The 19,600-nt window shown below is 45.2% G+C and overlaps 1 protein-coding gene across 1 annotated transcript in view; it reads left to right on the top strand.

The window, feature by feature from the left end:
* The window catches only part of CA8 (carbonic anhydrase 8), an 89,546-nt gene that overhangs the window by 30,620 nt on the left and 39,326 nt on the right, over window positions 1–19,600 (top strand). The window contains exon 4 of the mRNA XM_039249123.1: window positions 13,105–13,200. Coding sequence (XP_039105054.1) covers window positions 13,105–13,200 — 96 coding nt within the window. The remainder of the gene's footprint in view (window positions 1–13,104; window positions 13,201–19,600) is intronic.

Here is a 19,600-nt window from a genome sequence, read left to right on the forward strand (position 1 = left end):
CCGATGCGGGGCTCGAAGCCACGAACCACGAGATCATGACCTGAGCGAAAGTCGGACGCTTAACTGACTGAGCCACCCAGGTGCCCCGAAAACAATTTGTTTCTACCTGAATTTACATAAGGTTTTTTGAGAATGGGTTTGGATGGCCAAGGCGATAAAGCATCGAGTAGTATAGTAAAAGCACTAGTTACGCAGCCATGACTGCAGACTGGGGGAAGACGTGTTGTAAAGCAGAGAGTCTAGTCCCTCCTGGAGAGATGGGTCCCATCGGTAGACAAATTGAGACATAAGTGATGTTCTCGATTCCTAATTGGTGTTCCCATATCTCCCCTCTGAACTTTTACAGAAGGCAGGGCGGTCACTGGTGATTATTCATTTTGGATCACGTGTAAAATGCAGTCATCTTGTTTTAGAAGTGTTTTCCCCCAAAGTCAATAGGAGCTGTGCAGAATCCAAGAGCATTGCTGTATAAAAGTAGGTTAAATTTCCTATCTGAATTGTTGTGCTTTGTCTCGTTCACACCCATCCATGCCTTTCCTCTTCCTAGTTGACCTATTTTGTACCCGACTTGTTTTGGTCGAGTTCCACCTCGGTCAAGCAGAGTGACACGTTACCTTGTCACAGCACTGAAGGAAACCTGGACTCCATGTGCCAGGACACGAGTAGGTTAAAACCCAGTTTTCTAGGATGCTCTTTCAAATAATTTGATGTGCATTTGGTTCCCTGTAGCACTGCTTCCGTGTTAGCGTGAGAGTCTGTGACTGAGGCCGGGAAACGTGGTCCCCTTTCATTAGTACTAGGACTGGTGTGGTTTGCTGTGACTTCGCTGGAAGAAAGGCTCTTTGTGCAGCTCTCTTGAATGACAACGTGAGCTGGATTCGTTTGTTATGATTTTAAAGTAAATCACAAAACTTATGTCAACGAGGAAGTGCTCTGCGGGAGACGCATAGTGTAGATCCTCGCAGAGCTTCCTGTCTCCAGGATTAGGGCCGTCTTTAGCGTCCATCTACTTGTAGACCCAGGGGAAGATCCTTCTACTTGTGCGGGAACGTTTGGGGGAAAATCTGTTACGTGCGTTTCTGAGTGCATGTTTATTTCTTCAGCCTGTCCGAGTTCACACTTGTCTCAGTATTTCAGAGATGCCAGGTGTTCTTACTGTTGGGAAGTTTTGTGTCCCTCGCAGTGTCTCGTGTCCATGGGGTTCACGCAAGACTTCTTTTACTGCAGTGCTCAGGGAGTTGTGGAGACCGTGTTAGCGCTCGTGAAGAACACCCGTGTGCCATGCATGTGCCGTGTCTCATTTAATCAGTAAAATGTCCCTTAGAGGTCGATGTTATGTGTATTTTTCAGTTGGATAATCAGGTCAAGAGGCGTTAAAGAAGTTGCCCCAAGTACATCAGCAGTGGCTGAGACTCAGACCAAGTACCCTTCTCTTTTCCTCTACAGTATATGCCTTCTCATATTTCTAACAGAATGGCTCTGATTTTTGCCCTAGATAATTGCAGTTCTGAAAGTGAAAGCCTCTGAGTCCACTGTGTTAACAGACAAGTAGCTTTTCGGGTACAGTGAGGATTAAAATGGGTTTTCTTTAACATTTGCAGATAAATGCCTTTTATTGTGCGTTATAATGTTTTGGATGTTGTAATTAGATGTAAAATATATTTCCTGAAAGTTAGGTTAGTAGGCAGTGTATTAGATCCAGAAAGTTGGACTGTGACAATTGACACAGGTGTTTTGATGGAAGGGCCTATTCTGGTAGTGGGCTGCATATTGAGGAGTTTGGATCGTATCCTGGGGACAGTAAGAAGACTTAGATGAGCTTTCCTCAGGAGGGTGACATGATCAGATTTGCACCGGGTAACTGCAAGGTGGGAAATTGAAATGCCTGCTTTGGAGACATGGAGGTAAGTTAAGAGACCCGGGCAGTAATTCTAGCAGTAGATTATGCGTATCGTAACTAAGGGATTGCTCGTGGGAGTAAGTCAAGTGGATGGATGTGGGAGATTTTGAGGAGGTAGAAGATGGCAGGACATAGCTCTTGGTTGTTTAAAAAAAAAAAAGATGATGATGAAAGAGGTTTCCAGCGTGGGTCCAGTAACAGAGCCAGGAACACAGGGAGACAGCTCTGAGTTCAGTTGTGAAATGCTAATTTTAAAAATATTTCAGTTGGCAGTTTAGTAAAGGGGTCTAGACTCAGGACAGGTGTGGGTAAAAGATGTTGCTTTTGGAATCATGGGCCTCTAGATGGCAAGGGAAGACCTACGGGATAGAAGATCCCCCAACAAGAATTGGCTCGATGGGGAGAGAAGACGCAAGAGGACTTGTTCATCACATGCTTTCCCTCCTTGATTAGCCCGATTCTTAGAGGCACTTGAATTTGTGACCCTGATGGACGTGACCCAGCTTCCCGTAACGGAAAGCCTTAGTAGTGATCTTGGACCTTTAGGAAAATAAAACAGGTGAGGTCAGGCAGCATACTGAGAGAATAACCAGACCGAAGGTAGATGAACATACCTGTGTTTTCAAAGACTTCTAATACAGTTTTAATACACCTTTCTGGTGGCGCCTCTGGCTTCTTCTCACCCTCACTGGCCAGCACTTAGTTGATATTTTCCAGGAGCTTTCCAGATAATATCTCTTGCCCTTGTAATGGCCTGAAATGTTAGAGAGTATTATCTCCCATTTACAGCGGAGAGTCTTAGAGCTCAGGTAATTTCCCCGGGAGCTCAGAGTAAGCATGCGCGTTCACACCTCGGGTGTGTGCTGTTAGCATCAGGCACAGCCTGCCTAGATTACTGGCCACTTCTCGGTTTGCACACGCTTTATTCATTCTTTCTTCCTGGCTTTTCTCGTCTCTAGAGAGAACGATGTGCGTCGTTCCTCTGTGCCTTGTGGGACATTCACGTGAGAAAGCTACGTTGATCATCGTCCCCTACCTTTCCTCTTTGGAGTAGAGAGCTGCTACACAGGTGGTGTAGCCACACTGCCTGGGCCACATCCGTCACCCTGGGCGCCCTACCTTACCTTCTGTGCCTCCATTCCCTTCTCACTAAGATGGGTGTTGGTGACAGTCACAGTAGCATCTGTCATCATCAAGGTGATCGTGAGGATTGAGTGAATGTTTGCGAATGTTTGTGGAGAACCGCCTGGTGGCGAGCGTACCATCAGGACACGTTAGGTAAATACAGATACGCAAAGCGTCCTCTATAATTTGCGTTGCACACGGACGCTTTTCACTTCTCTTTTTCTTCTTCTTGAATTGTAAATTTTATATTTGTATTTATTCACACCCCGTACTCCCTTATTTGGAGTCTTTGAGGTCTTTGTGCTTCCAGTGTTGGAGGCAGTGAACACTAAACCCAGGTATTTTTGGTGTTCAGTAAATGTCCTATTCAGTGCTGTTTTGTCAAGTGTGTTTTTTATTTGGAAGCAGTGGTGAGAAAATACTAACGTTATTTACTGATTCACATACAGAGCAAACAGGTGCAGTCTGTAAATGACTTCCGTTCTAGAAGCCCAAGACCCTTTGACGTCTCTTTGCTTTCTTTTATTTCCTAGAGTAACAAATGAAATAGACGTTTCGTTACAGCAATTTAATTGCAGCCACAACCCACAATTCAGATTTTCTTCTTTTAGAAAATAGGAGGGGGGAATAAAAAATAGTAAGATCAGATATTTCTTGGAAAACAGAGACCAGTGTCAAAGAATCCGTTTTGATAGCTTCTGATCTTAGCATTGAATACGAATGACATCAAAATGATGTGCTTGTTTTCTTTTACTCATGAGGCTGCTCCCATAAGCCTTTTCCAACCTTCGTTAGTGACTTTCCTGAAGAAATCCTCAGTTTTTGAGAGAAGAGTCCTAAAAGCAGTAAGGTGCCTTGTTCCTAAGAGAGCAGCCAGATCAGAGTAAACAAAAGGAAATTAGCATTCAAAGAGGAGGTCATTCTGCTTTGAAAAAAATCTTTTTATAAATTACCCGGAACTCTAGTGCCTTTTGAATTGAGAATTCTGAGCCCTAAGAGCACTGTAAATAGCTTTTGATATTAATCTATCACTAGTCAAGTTTGCTCTGAAATGTTTTAACATACCCACCCATTTTTCTTCTACCTTACGTAAGAGGATACGTAATTAAGTTTAGGCACACATAACAAGTAAGCGACAGTCAGATAGAATTTCACATAATTTATCTTCCATTTCATGCTTTACAGCGCTTTGTCACCATTATGTTCGTCTACACCTTGGATGTCCTTCTCTGAATAATGGCTGCATAATAGATTGACAATGACATCTTAAAGTGCAGCAGCACCTGGAAATAATTCCTACTAAATCTCTGTTTCTCTGCAGATGAATGGGCGCTTCATGTAATTAGGATGGATCTGGAGCGAGGGGGTGCCTTCTTTGCTCTTTTTCCAGTTAATTATTGCTCCCGTTTTGTGACTCAAAACAATATCACTTGCAGTTTCCTGTTCTTTTGTTTTTAAAGTCCTAATGCTTAATGTCTTCTTTGTTTCAACCCTCACCCTATCAGAAGCATAGCCGAGACCTTATCTTTTCTTTCCCTGTTTCTAATTCCATAGCTTGTCCTGAGTGCCCCAAGATGGGGTGTTTGGAGTGGGCCAGAGCACAGGGAGGTGACACTCTGCTTCCGAAACTCAGAGTCTAGTGGGAGACTGGCTGTCCCTCTCCAACGTTGAAATTCTTTGGGTCTAAGGAAAGCAATTAGGCCAAATCCACAGACCAGGGTCTCTTGATGAATGTAGAATAGGTGGTGGTCTGGCTCAGAGGAAAGTTCATGATGACTGCAGTTTGGCAGAAAAATGCTTTTCAGGTACAATCGCATCTGAGTTCATAGGTGCATTGAATACTTCTCTTTTTTTTTAATGAAAGAGGTTTTTTTGTTTACATTTATTTATTTTTGAGAGACAAAGTAAAACAGAGCACAAGCAGAGGAGGGGCAGGGAGAGAAGGAGACGCAGAATCTGAAGCAGGCTCCCAGCTCTAAGCTGTTATCACATAACCCGATGCGGGGCTCAGATCTACGAACCATGAGATCATGAACCGAAGTCAGACACTTAACCGACTGAGCCACCCAGGCGCCCCTGGATACTTCTGATTTATCAAAATGCATAGGAGCTTGTGATTCTCTCCAGTTTTACTTTCACCCATTGAAAGAAGAGATTGAAAGAATACTAAAAGTGAAAGATGGCTTGTCCTTCAGCTCAAGCGTACTGTTTCCCCTTATTTAAAAAAAAATCACTTTGCAATCACTTCAGCTACCTTTTGATTTGTTTTCTGATACTGCTCACCTTCTTGGGTTGAGTGGCTTTGCCGTGCTGGTTTTATCCTAATGCCTTTGTTTTATTTCCTTAAAGTTTTATTTAAGTAATATCTACACCCTTTGTGGGGTTTGAACTCATGACCCCAACATCAAGAATCACATGCTCTTCCAGCCAGGTGCCCGGATGCGAATGCCTTTATATTCCGCCTCTGCCCCTTTCACTGTATTGCCACAAGCTTCTCAATAATCTCTAAAAAGAGATGGATCCCAAATCTTTCCCTTTCCTCGTTTTCTTCCGTTTCTTTGTAGCTTTGTTGGTAGCACAGCCTTAACGCCACTGACCATTCTTCTAGAAAGATTCATTTGTCCTAAAGGGACTTTGGAATTTTCTGGGATTCCTCCTCCGAATTTCATGTTTGGAATTCCCCTTTCCTCATCTCACCATTTCCGAAAGCTCAGTCTTTGCCCTTCTCTCAGTCTCTCATACGACTGGGTCCGTGGGTGACCTGGCTCCACGTGGCTCTCTGTAGACAGCCGAGGCTGTCTGCATCCTGGACCGTCAGCCCTTCGTCCTCAGGCAGTGCTTCGCTTTGTACCAGCTGGGCTGTTGAGATGTAACTGCCCACCCTTCTCTACAACCGAACTCCTTTACTTTTGCTCAGGGATCCGGGCTGGAAACCTCAGTGACCCCTTCTCCTTCGCTGCTGTTGGTTCACGTTGTATCTGTTTTCATCTCCGTTGTCTGAATCTTTGGTGTGTCTGTCTCTCAAATGCCCATCAAGGCCCAGGAAGATAGGGAGAGTTTGGACACGTCTCAGGACAGGATGGGGAATGGCATTCCAAGCGAGCGGAACATAAACACAACAGGAAGGCTGTTGTGAACGGAGTCACACCTGATTTGAGTGTTTCGGGGACCGTTAGGATGGGGAGGTTGGGGTTAAAGAAGTTTAATCCTGTATGGGCAGGAAATAAAGCAAATTAGACATTTCTGAACAGAGGAAATGTGGTGAAAGCAGCATTAAAGAGAAATCAGTTGGGCTTTATAATGCAGACGGTCAGGAGCCAGGAAAGGCAGAGCTGGAGACCAAGGGCGGGGAGCGGGGTCCAAGGTCTCACGCCCTGGAGGTTGGGGCTCCGTGGTGAGAGATTAAGAGGGCACCTTTGGAGGGAGTTGATGTCAGTTCTAGGGGCGGCTTGAGCTGATGTGAAGCCGTCGGAAAGGAACTGCCCGGGAAACATGTAAGGATGGGTTTCACAGAACTGGTGTGAGCGCGTGCACCGGGCCGGGGAGAGAAGTTTGTGAGTCATCAATGCCTCTTCAGCCCTTCCTGCTTTCTCCCTTCCTCATGATTCATTCTTTTGTACTTCAGTGCTGTCATGTTATTTATGTTAATAATAAACCTCATTTATCTTGAAGATAGCTTTCTGTTAGGCTGCCATGAAATCCTCAAACTTATTTTTCTCGGCGACAAATAAGTGATTATAAGGCTGCGGCTTGTCACAGCTTCATAACTTGGGACAAATTTATCGATTGCTGTGAGTTAAGTACATTAAGATTAACGCTGCGCGGGTGCTAATGGCCTCGCAGCACAATCAATGGCAGGAAATTTGGATTTGTGAGGCCTGTAGCCAAAGCCCAGAGATTTTCTCTTAAACTGTAAACGGGTGCTTTACAATTGTTCTCGGACGGTCAGCTTTTCTCTCTTTTTCTAATAGGAAGGAGGGATGGTCATGATGCTGATGGAGTAATTAGGGATCTCTGCTTTCCTAGTTCTGGGTAATAGAGACGACGTGAACGCACATGCATTGAGGCCTCTTGGGGGTGGGGGTCGGGGGAGAACAGTAAGAAGTGAGGAAAGAGTTGGCTTTGGTAGAGAGAACCACTGTCTTCTACTCAGACACAGCTGAGGTGGAGGAAGCCAACACCTGTTGTCCTTTGAGGGAGAGTCTCTGACGGGAGACTGGAGAACTGCCCATGTTGAAGAATTCTCCCTTTTCCAGCTGCTCTCGGTGGTTCAAAAGAGAGGGTTCAAAAGGCAAGAGGCAGGGCCCCCGCCACCTGCTGTTCTGTGTTGAGGCTCCAGAAGGCATCAGTGGGCCCCGCTTGTTGTCCCCTTCAGTCCCACGGACGCTGGTGGAGCGAGAGTGTAGGCAGCAGATGTGATAACGCTACCTGACCCTTAGACCGCAGGAACGGCGAGGGCCGTGTATATACTAGGGCTTCACCATCAGTCGGTAAGCCGCTCTCTTCTCAAGGTTCATCACCCTGCCCCCGTGCCTTTGCTGCCTGTAGAGAATTAATGCTGATGAGTGCAAAACGTGCTAGAAATCTCGGGATAAAGAGAGCACCGTGAGCGAGCAGAGAGAGGCGTGAAGAAACCAGCCTGAGAAGACAGAGCTCCCCATATGGTGCAGATCCCGAGGCTCAGACAAGTTGGTGGTGACTCGTGAAGTTCACGGAGCTGACGAGCTGTGAACTGAACCAAGAATGTAGGATTCGGGATTGCTAGCTCAGAGGTCTTTTCCGAGAGCCTGTTGCCTCTAAGAATTTGTCAGTAGGATTGCAGAGAAGTGCCCAGTGTCTCCGCACCTGCGCTCCGAACCGCGCTGCAGGCCATACACACCCCAGAGCACGTCTCTACTGTTAGGCTTTGAGGTTAGTGTCTAGGTTCCCTTGATTGCTAACGATTGTCTGCATGGACCTCTACTCAGCCTCCTTTGGACTAGATTGGCCGCTTCGTTTTCTAAGCCGTGTTCTTAATATCATTGGCCTTTTCATTTGAACTCATTCGTCCCTAAACAAATTCTGGAGCACATATCCTTGACGTGGTGCATAATTAGTAATAAGTTATAGACATGCACTAATACGTGGTTCATCTGTATGTGTCTTTCTCTGTACGTTTAATTGTTTTGTGAAGCACAGGGAAATGAAATTTTAAAAAGGATGAAAATAAATGGGTAGAAGTTCTAGTATGTGGTGTTTTTTTTTTAAATGTTTATTTTTGAGAGAGACAGACAGACTGTGAGTGGGGGGAGGGCAGAGAGAGAGGGAGACACAGAATCCCAAGCAGTTTCCAGGCTCTGAGCTGTCAGCACAGAGCCCAATGCGGGGCTTGAACCCATGAACTGTGAGATCAGGACCTGAGCCGAAGCTGGACACATACCTGACGGACCCACCTAGGTGCCCCTCCAGTATGTGTTTTCTGATCCTCTGTGGACTGTTTTGTCCCTGACATTCGTCTTCACTACAGGAGCTACGCTTAGGCTTAGGAGAGTAAATTCCACATACTGTCACTTTAGTCGTTAGAGTCCTTTGTCTTTATTCTTATGGCTGCTAGTCTTGTCCATCTCTAAACCTCCATCGGTCTCCACACTTTCTGTTTGTTCATTTGTGCAACTTGTATTGGTTGGGGTTTTCTAGAGCAACAAAACATGTATTGAGAATACGTATCTCTCACACACACACACACACACACACACACACACACACACACGGAGGGAGGGAGGAAGGGACTAAGATTTACTCTAAGTAACTGGCTTACTTCATTGTAATCCCATGGCCAGTCTGGAATGTGCAGGGCAGACTGAAGATCGGAAACTCAGGTAGAATGGTTCTGTTGCAGTCTGGAAATACTATTTCTTCTTCAGGGGACCTCAGTCTTTGCTTATAAGGCTTTTGACTAATAGGATGAGGCCCACCCACATTATGGAGGGGAAACTGCTTTCCTGAAAGTCTACTGATTTAAATGTTACCACATCTTTAAAAAGTACCTTCACAGGGGCGCATGGGTGGCTCAGTCAGGTAAGTGTCTGACTCCTGATTTCAGTTCAGATCATGGTCTCGTGATTCGTGAGATGGAGCCGTGCGTGGGGCTCTGTGCTGACAGCGTGGACCCTGCTTGGAATTCTCTGTCTCTCTCTTTCTCTCTCTATCCCCCTACCCCACGCATTCTTTCTCTCTCTCAAAATAAATAAATAGGTGTTAAAAAAAAACAAAAAACAAGTACCTTGCCAGCAACATCTAGACTGGCATCTGACCAAAAGACTGAGCACCATAGGCAAGCTGTGTTGACACGTGACATTGAGGAACTTCGGTGGTGTCCTCCCAGCTTATCGGCCAGCCTCCTGGGTCCCTCTTCTCCTTCTTTTCTGCCCTCATTCTGGCAGGAGACCTTAGAAGGACAGACACTAGCATGGGCGAATTTGACTCTAAGCAGCATAAGTAATCATAATACTCACTGTGCTAATACATTCTTTAGTGTTCCCCCAAATATGATTACGATAAGTTTTAAAGTTCTGTGCCACCGGAGCCCCTGTAACCTCCAGCACATATGCTCTAGCTACTCTCAGAAGTACTTTCGGTTCTTCCTGTGCCCTGATAATTTCCTGTCTCTATGGCTTTGCTGTACGAAACGAGATCACGACTAGTATAAAGCAAAATATCAGATGGTAGAAATAAGGAGGGGCTGTGGGAGAACAGGAGTCGATATGAATAATTCAAGCTTCTGAGATCTGAAAACACTTCATTAAGGTGGGGAGAAAGGTGAGGTGAGAGAGAGGGTGTTATGGGCTGAATTGTCCCCCCTCCCCCATTCGTATGTTGAGGTCTTCAGGATGTGACCGTATTTGGAGACAGAACCTTTATACAAGTAAGTCGGCTAAGATGAGGTGGTTGGAGTGGGCCCTTACCCAGTACGATTGGTGTCCTTATATAAGAAGAGGAAATTTGGGTGTAGACGCACACAGAGGAAAGATGACGTGAGGACACAGGGACCGGTGGCCATCTACAAGTCGAAGAAAGAGGCCAAACCTGCTGATACTGACCTTGGACTGTCAGCCTCCAGAACCGCCAGAAGATAAATTTCTGTTGTTTCCACCACCCAGTCTCTGGTGCTTTTAGGTGGCCCAAGCAAACTCCTATAGGGGGAGTGAGGAAGGGCTCAGGGAGCACGGAGAGCGCTGAAGCGGAAAGGCAGCGGAAATGTGGAGGGCCACGTTAGTGGATCGTGCATCTCAGTCACCACTACGAGGTTACAGCCGGTGTCCAGAGCGTGTGGGACATCAGTCTGGCCCTTGAGTTAACATGTTGTAATGGTGCGGAACAGGGCTCTTTAATGATGCCTTGCAGTGAGAGCAAGAGTCTCCAGGAGAAGACGGTTTCCAGTTAGTCCCAGAGCAGAGCTCGGTTTCTACATCTTGGGTCCCTAGTTGATTGTGAGGGAAGTGTCTCTTCTGCCTCGGATGGAAGTGCCAGGCAGTAGGTGATTATTTAAGACCCAGGTGGTAGAATGAACAACAGGTGTTAGAGTGTGTCTGGCTATTTCACTTTGTGGCATGTGCTAGTCACACACGGCTTTCATTATCCTTTCTTAGCTTGGGTCGGCTAAAGTGCCAGCGTTTCCTTTTTTTTTTTTTTTAATAGACTTTGTCTTTTTAGAGCACTTTTAGTTTTGTAGGAAGATTGTGGAGACAGTACAGAAAGTTCCCACGTAATCCATACCCAGTTCCCTTGTTATTAACCTGTTACCTTAGCATTTTACGTTTGTTACAATTAGTGAACCAAAATGTATTCATTAAGGTTTTTTTATTTTTATTTTTTAATTCTCTTTTAGAGATAGAGAGAGTGAGTGGGGGAACGGGACAAAGGGAGAGGGAGAGAGAATCTTATGTGCTAGTTAACACAAGAGTCCTAATGATTTTCCATTATCCACCTGAGGCGGGGCTCGATCCCACGACCCCGGGATCATGACCTGACTGTGATCAAGAGTCAGATGCTCAACCGACTGAGCCACCCGGACACCCCTGTACCTTAAGTTTTAGTTTTATTCAGTTTCCTCAGGTTTAAGCTAGTTTCCTTTTTGTGTTTCAGGAGCTCAGCAGTGATCCTGCGTGACGCTCAATTCCCACGTCTTCTTAGGCTCCTTGTGTCCATGACATCTTCTCAGGCTTTCTTGGTTTTTGTTGACCTTGACGGTTTTGAGGAGCGCTGATCAGGTGTTTTGTAGAATGTCCCTCCACCGAGATTTGTCTGATGCTTTCCTCATGATTCGACTGGGATTATATATAGGTTGTTGGGAGGAAGACCACAGCAGTCCAATGTCATTTTCGCCACATCCTGTCAGGGGTACACGCTGTGGACATGACTGATCGCTGTCGATCTGACCTGGCTCCCCTGGCCCAGGTGCTGCTTCTCGGGTCTCTTCACTGTAAACTTCCTTCCTGAAGCAAAGTCACCATGTGCAGCATACGCGGAAGGAGTGCGGACCCTCAATTTCTTAAACACAAAATACCGCGGAGCAGTTTTTGAAGATGCGGGTGGGTGGTGATGTCGCTGAGTGACACGGAGGGGCAAGGCAAAGCGCAAAACACACCATGCTTTTTTTTTTTTCTCCTTTTGTTTCAGAAAAAAATACTTTGTGATGTTGCTGTGAGAAGTAAGAAAAATGTTGATTCGAACGTTGCGATTTGTTGAATAAAAATAGATCTCAACCTTGGGCCTTCTTTGTGTATTTAATTAAGGCAGTCAGCTCTTATCTGCAGCCTGCACTTATCTGTACCACTGGACTCCCGAGCTATTGTTGCAGCCAGAAAAGGAAAGATTAAAATTGGTCTGTCTTTCATTGTTAATTGAAATGTTATAGAACATTGTTGTCTCAAAGGCAGTGCCTTGACAGTTACATTTACTGGGTGGTCACAGCCCATGTTGGTTTTTCACAGCCTGTGCTCCTTGGCCTTGAATGTGGCCTTTTTCTAAGTTACGGTTTCTAGTATAGACAGAGGACTTCATCATCGCCCTCTAGTGGTCAGCTTTATAATCTCAAATTCTAGTTGGACGAAGTCAGCGATAGAAAAATCAAATTAGTGACTATTCTCAGGATAATTTTCCCTCACGTCTTAATACGGATGCCAATTGAATTTTAGCTATGTCTTTTTGGATTAGAACTAATATTGAAATGGGGCAGTGTTTTAAAGTGGTAAGTAATTCTAACTTGATTAAAAGCTATAGTATTGAAGGTAGCATTCTAGGCAGACAATTTACATAGCTACTGTTTTACTAAGAACCTCAGTGGGCATTTGATTTTAACCAGGGAATTGGATTTGGCTTCTCGTGAGTGTTTTATCGGTGCTGTAGGAGCAAGTGCATATTCTAGATAAACCTGAGAGCTACAAAGTTTTATGAAGCCAGGAGTCAGGAGGTCCTCTAGAGCATTAGTGATCCTTCCTTCCCAGATAAAATTTTATCTCTGCTGAAGGAAATGGCCGCCTTTTCGAGCTCTACTTCAACGCTCATTATGTTACCGTGACTTTAAGAAGATGCAGCATTATAGGGTGCTATCTCTGTTTATCCTTAGAGAGTTGAAATAATTTCCCCAAACTTGAGGCTGGCTTTGTCTTATTCTTGATGGAAATAGTGGGTGACATAATATTTGATTTTGCAGGTGCTAATCCCTGGAATGAGTTCTGGTGGTTGTGCCCAAACGCAGTTTTGTTCTGTTGAGGACCAGAGGGGGTGCCATCTAAGGAAAGGCAACAAAATCAGTGTGAAATCTGCCAGCTCCTGTAGATTGTAGTCCTGATGATGGTGAAAGCATAACTCTAGGGGCAACGACCCCCTGAGCCTTGCTTCTGTTCAGAAGTAGGAGGGAAGGGCTCATACAGAGCACCGGAATGAAAGCAGTGGTCCGTTTGGGTCTGTTTGGTATACTTGGGGTGCATGTGATACCATCGAGGTGCAATAGATATAATTTAGGAGACGCTGATCTCTCTTTGTTGTTCGAACTAGAAGTGCATTAACGAGGAGGTGACCTGTCTGTGTTTTCCCAGCTCCATCTCATCCACTGGAACTCCACCCTGTTTGCCAGTATTGATGAGGCCGTGGGGAAGCCGCATGGAATTGCCATCATTGCTCTGTTCGTTCAGGTAAATGGTCTTTTGCTGCAATTTTTGGATTGTTCAGAGATGCTTATTTCTCATTCATTTGCAGAATAGTTTGTGTTCTTTCTCAACTTTGTTACTTAAACTGCTATACAGAAAACACAGATCATTTAAAATTGGAAAACTTGATTTTTCTGGCTCATGAGAGAGCAGCCACCTTCACTGGTAGAAAACGGTTCCTTCTGGGGCGCCTGGGTGGCTCAGTTGCCTTAGCGGCCGACTTCGTCTCAGGTCATGATCTCATGGTCTGTGAATTCGAACCCTGTGTCAGGCTCTGTGCTGAGACCTCGGAGCCTGGAGTCTGCTTCAGATTCTGTGTCTCCCTCTCTCTGCACCTCTCTCAGTCACTGTCTCTCTTTCTCTATCTCTCTCAAAAGTAAACATTAAAAGAAATTAAAAATTAAGAAAAAAGAAAATGGTTCCCTCAGTTAGTAGAAACTGTCTTCAGACTGGCCTTTAAGGTCTTTGGAGAAATGACCCAGAAAGTGTCTCCTGAAGGCAGAGTTCCTTTTACTGATGAGAAAAAAATTTTCTTAGAAAATGTTTTTGGGCCCTGGCTCACTGAAATTGAAGATAAATCAATAATATAATCATGTAGTAGTTTCTTTTAGGTCTTTGTTATAAATAATTTTCACTCCCAAGAAGATTCCAAGTGTCTGATAGAAAACAGCGATACAATAAGATGTTGGCGGCAAAGGTCTCGGTGGATGTAGTCGATATAAAGTTCAGATTTGGGCTCTGTGGGGAGCAAAATACAGAGTAAACAACATGTATTACATAAATTCTGTGAAACATACAAAAACAGGCCACCTACTTTCAAAGGTCAAAATTTAATTTACTTCCTCCCATGACTCTCTCTAACTTTGTCTTATCATCCTTGGACGCTCTAAACGATTAAGAGGTGAAGGAGACCCTGCTGTCCCCGTCCCCATCCTACAGAAGAGAGACCAAGGGCCAGAGAGGTCAGTCATTGTTTATAGTCACGGAGATTTAGGGTCACTGTCAAGACAGAAACCACTGTCAACACCAGAACCAGGGTGTGGGTTCGGGCTGCCTCTTGGAGGAGGTGGGACCACAGCTGTGCTATCAGCATGGTGGCCGTCCGCAACTGGGCTTTCCACAGGGGGTTGGGCCTCCAGAAACCTGCTTTTTTTGGGTGGTATATGCTTCGTTTCGTTTCGTTTCGTTTCTTTTCTTTTCTTTTCTTTTCTTTTCTTTTCTTTTCTTTTCTTTTCTCTTTTCTTTTCTCTTCTCTTCTTTTCTTTTCCCTTCCTTCCTTCCTTCCTTCCTTCCTTCCTTCCTTCCTTCCTTCCTTCCTTCCCTCCCTCCTTCCTTCCTTCCCCTTCTTTCTCTTCCTTCCCCCCTCCCTCCTTTCTTTCTCTCTTTCTCTCTCTCTTTCTTTCTTTCTTTCTTTCTTTCTTTCTTTCTTTCTTTCCTTCCTTCCTTCCTTCCTTCCTTCCTTCCTTCTTTCTTTCTTTCTTTCTTTAAGTTTATTTATTTTGAGAGAGAGTGAAAGAGAGAGAGAATCCCAAGAATGCTCCACACCGTTTGTGTAGAGCCTGACATGGGGCTTGATCCCACAAACCATGAGATCGTGACCTGAGCCGAAATCCAGAGTTGGATGTTTTAACCAACCGAGCCACCCAGGTGCCCCTGGGTGGTATATATTTTAGTAGTTTCGTTACATACAACAGCTTTCCATTATAGATTTCTTTCTTGGCTATTTCTCGATTATTGCTGTTTGAAAGCAGCCAGCTGGTTTTAGCCTGTTAATATTTTAAAATCAATATCTTGAAAGTGACCCAGGTTCTAGAATTGAAAAACAGATTCTTATAGTTTTTTTTAAAAATGTTTTATTTATTTCTGAGAGACAGAGCTAGTGTGAGCAGGGGAGGGTCAGAGAGATAGGGAGACACAGAATCCGAAACAGGCTTCAAGCTCTGAGCTGTCAGCACAGAGTCCTACGTGGGACTCGAACCCACGAACCGTGAAATCATGACCTGAGCCAAAGCCGTCCGGATGCTTAACCGACTGAGCCCCCCAGGCACCCCAGATTCTTACAGTTTTAAATGAAACTTCTTACTATTTACTTCATGGGTCTATTATAGGCAGGCCCCTATATGCCTTCTATTTTATCACTCCAATGTATAAATAGAATGAAATCACGGTTTTTAAGGTATCAGTGAAAATAGTATTAATTGTAAATACACATTTTGATAATCTTTAGTGTTACTAAAGTGTAGTAGCTATTGAAGTCTATTTTTTGAACCCTGAAAAAGTTAATAAAGCATCCAAATTTGAGACTTTGAGGCAACAGAAGTAGGAGGCAATGTCTTGTTATTAAAAAATAAGAATAAAATAATGTAAATAACTGAGCACTTGCGTAGAAGGGAAGTGAACGTGTTCATTTCATCTCTGGAGTTGGCACTCAATAAGTATTTGTGAGTGGAATTAAACATGACTATTTTCACTTACTGATTCTCAGCATATTACAGGGGACGTGGTGCCCTAGACTCAGAGCTGGGACTCTGGCACCTGCCTTCAGTATTCTGGGAGGAAGCTCATCGTTTTTAAGCATGGGGAAGCTTAAGAGCACACACCTTTGTTCTGATGTTCTGTGTGTTTACTGTGATGAAAAAATCAGTATCTAGGAGAAAGTAAAGCTACAGAAACTTTGAGACCTGAAGGAAATTTCCTGAAGGAAAGAAGGACCGAGCAGGAGTGCCCACAGAATCAGGAAGGAGAAGGACTGGAGTCCATCTGGGGGGGTCTCACACTTAGGCAGGAGGGGTGGAGGGTGAGAGGGGCGGAAGGCCGAGGCAGTGAGCATAGGCTTCCCGTTCAAGAAACGTGGCTCAAGAAAAGAAAGGCAGATGGGGTAATGACTCGTGCTGAGACACACGGATGTTCTCTTTGTTTCATGTTGAGATCTCCGATCTGCCTGTATTTTTATTTTCCACTAAAAGCACTGTGCGGATGCAGAGCTTAAAAATACTGGAAAGAAAAGGGATACATGATATGGAGAAGTCTCGGGGGAGACAGGAAGATGTTGTGGACAGACTAACCTTGGAAAGAAGGGGGGTGTCTCAGCCTTTCTTCACCATAGAGGGTCAGGAGGAAAGAGTGGGTAGAAATGGCACGAATTTGAAGGTGAAGAACGGTTGGAAATTAGAGGAGCTCATGTTCTAAGATTATGATCTTCATAATCTCTGAGATACACAAAGCAGCATTATTTATAGAGCAAGGGAAGCATTGGTGTGGGGTTGAGTTTAGAAATAGCGCAGGAAAGGGTGATAAGAGACTTGACCATTGTGTGGGAGACCCACTTGCACCTGGACATCATAGATTCTACAGGACAACATACTGTGGATTGTTCTCTATCCAGGTAGAAGAGTAGAAAATTCTAGCAAATTGTTTCATTGATCTGTTGCAGGGCGGTGATTTAGGAGGACACAGAAAATTAGGGAATAGGGGTGGTTGAAGAGGTGTCCTCCAGTGTAGGCGGGAGGGGAAAGAGACAAAGGCAAGAGGCCCCTGAGACCTTGGCTGCTTCAATTCTTTTTTAATGTTTTATTTATTTCTGAGAGAGAGAGAGAGAGACAGCGTGAGCAGGGGAGGGTCAGAGACAGAGGGAGACACAAAATCTGAAACAGGCTCCAGGCTCTGAGCTGTCAGCACAGAGCCCGATGCAGGGCTCGAACCCATGAACCGTGAGATCATGACCTGAGCCGACACCGTCCAGATGCTTAACCGACTGCGCCCCCCGGGTGCCCCTTAGATCAGTAATGTGGTGAGAGAGGAAAGAGCAAGAGAACTGGATGGATGAGAAACTGGTGAAAGGGAATGTTCTTTGGGGTGGACATGTTCCGGGTGAAAACAAATGCAGGGAGTGTTCTCAGGATGGGTGTCAAGTGGAGTGGCGCTAGGAGCCCCGGACTGGAGGTTAGAGACACAGACCAGGGAGGGGAAGCCCTCCGCAGCGACAGCAGGAGATGATGACTACGGGGGAGTGACCAGTGGGTCATTTTTTAAAACCTTTGCAACAGAGAACTAGATAGTGGGAGGAGGATGGTGCGCTCAGAGGACGACGGCCCCGTGCACACGGGTCAGAGGAGCCATCGGGCAGGGTGACCGCAGGGCCCTGGCCACAGCTTGCAGCCCTGCCTCTGAGGGAGACTGCACAGCGTCCGCTCGGAAGGCCCGGGCGAGCTGCCCCTTGAGCAGACCTGAGGGGGTTCGCGTAGGCCGGGGGGGGGGGAGGTGGCAGAGCTTGTCAGAGACGCGTTGGCGCCCTGCTCCAGAGCCGCGGTGGCAATGCGTGGGGGTGAGAAGTGGAAAGCCCAGGGCGGTGCGGGGCCGACGGCTTGCGTTTTGGATGACAGCGGGGAGATGGCACAGGTGAGAGCTGAGACTTGAGCTGGTGTCCCGCTCCTCGGCACCCGGCTGTGTGGTCGCCAGGATTGCTGTAGGCTCTTGGGGGCTGGGCCGTTCAGAGTATCGTCCATGCTTGCTTTTTCGTGGTGATCACCTCTTCGTACAGAGATTTGGCAAAGAAGGAAAGGGAAGAAGAGATGGACCAATAGCTGGAGTTGGTTGCAGATTTAAGACTCTGGCCCATGAAGTAAGGGACCGTGGAGGTAGAAGGAGCCGGTGACAGTTGAGTGCTACCAGATGCGTGTCAGGACTGTGTCTGATGCTGTATGACTTTCTGAGTGAGGACGGTAATGGCTGACGGTAATTGAATTGCCGTGTTCCATGTCCTCTGCTAAGGTCTTTGTTTGTTGTAGGCTTACGTTCTACGCTGTCACTTTTACCACGCCACCCCCACCATAGATGAGGAATCTGAAGGACACAGAGGTTAAGTAAACTGGCTTAAGGCTGAAAAGTGAGTCAGGCTCAGAACCCGGACCTCTTGCATGGGTGACCTTGCTCCTGAACCATGACCGCGAGGACTCTTTAACAAGTTACAGTCCGATAGGAGACGTGTGAAAGGAGATCAGACCCCAGCCAAGGCGCAGTCCTCCAAATGCTCCGTCATGGTTAAACCAGAACAACAGAGAGAGGTCCGTTTCCCCAGATGATTGGGCAAAGCCTTCTGCTATCAGATCCAGGCTTCTGCGCTCATGAGTACGTCAGCCTTGGGTACCATTTTTTAACTTTAGAGGGTTCATTTTCTGTCTTTAAAGCCTGCCTGAGGAATTGCAGACACTTGGAATGTAGTTGAAGTCTTGACTGTTTGGAACTGTTTGCGATGTCTTATTATGTAAGGTTCTCGTCTCTTTTCTCTCTGATGCCCCTTCACCTGGCATACTTCGCGGTTGCCGCACAAGGAGAGACATGGAGAATGGGGACAGGTTGACAGCCTTTCTAGCCCCTGTAGGTCGTCCTCCACAAATTTCTGTGGAAGCGAAAAAGCCATGATTACAGTGTTTAATCTAAGATTTCAAGTTATCTCTTGCTGTTGTTGGCCTCCGTTATCATGGGCCGTTGAAACCCGGTCGAAAAGTGGAAATCAGATGGCACTTATAATTTTTAATGTTAAAGTCACAAATACTTAATACCAAATTTCTTTGAAGTCTCACATTCTTTGAAGCATGTTATATGCTAAAAGATGTAATGATCTATAGTGTTTTAAAATAAAAAGCAATGAACAGTGTATTTTGATGTATTTAAGAATGAAAAGGTGATTTTACAATTTTCTCCGGTGGTAATCAACAAATGTCCTGATTTTGGTGAGTTTAAATATGACATCACATCCCTACTTTTCTGAGTTCATGAAAGCTTTCAGCATTGCTGGCATTTTTATAACAATGATCTAAAAAATGCCAGAGGTAAAAATGAAAGTGTTTGGAATGTGATGAGCAGTTTTAATACAGAAACACCCTTGAAATGTTTATACCGCAGTCTTGTGTCATTTGATGTACACTTGATCCTTGAACAAACATGACTTTGAACTGCATGGGTCCACCTTTACATGGTTTTTTTAGAGTACAGTACCATAAATGTGTTTTCTTCTTCTTATGATTTTCTTAATAATATTTTATTTTTGCCAGCCTACTTTATTGTGAGAATACAGTATATAATACGTATAACATTCAAAACCTGTGTTAATTGACTGTTGTTATCAGTAAGGCTTCAGGTCAACAGTAGACAATTAGTAGTCAAGGTTTTGGGGAGTCCAGCATTATACATGATTTTCAACGGCACAGGGATCGGTGCCCCTAACCCCCTCATTGTTCAAGGGTCAATTGCATACAGCAGAGTGGGTGATAATCTATCCACAGCAAGATGAATTGAGAGTGAATTGTTGGAAATGTCCAAGAACATAGCTCACACTGTCTTGTACCAGCTTCTCTTACAACTTTAATTGCCTTTAGCAGATGCT

This window comes from Hyaena hyaena, unplaced genomic scaffold (assembly GCF_003009895.1).
Source record: "Hyaena hyaena isolate Hyena2069 unplaced genomic scaffold, ASM300989v1 scaffold_327, whole genome shotgun sequence".
Lineage (NCBI taxonomy): Eukaryota > Metazoa > Chordata > Mammalia > Carnivora > Hyaenidae > Hyaena > Hyaena hyaena.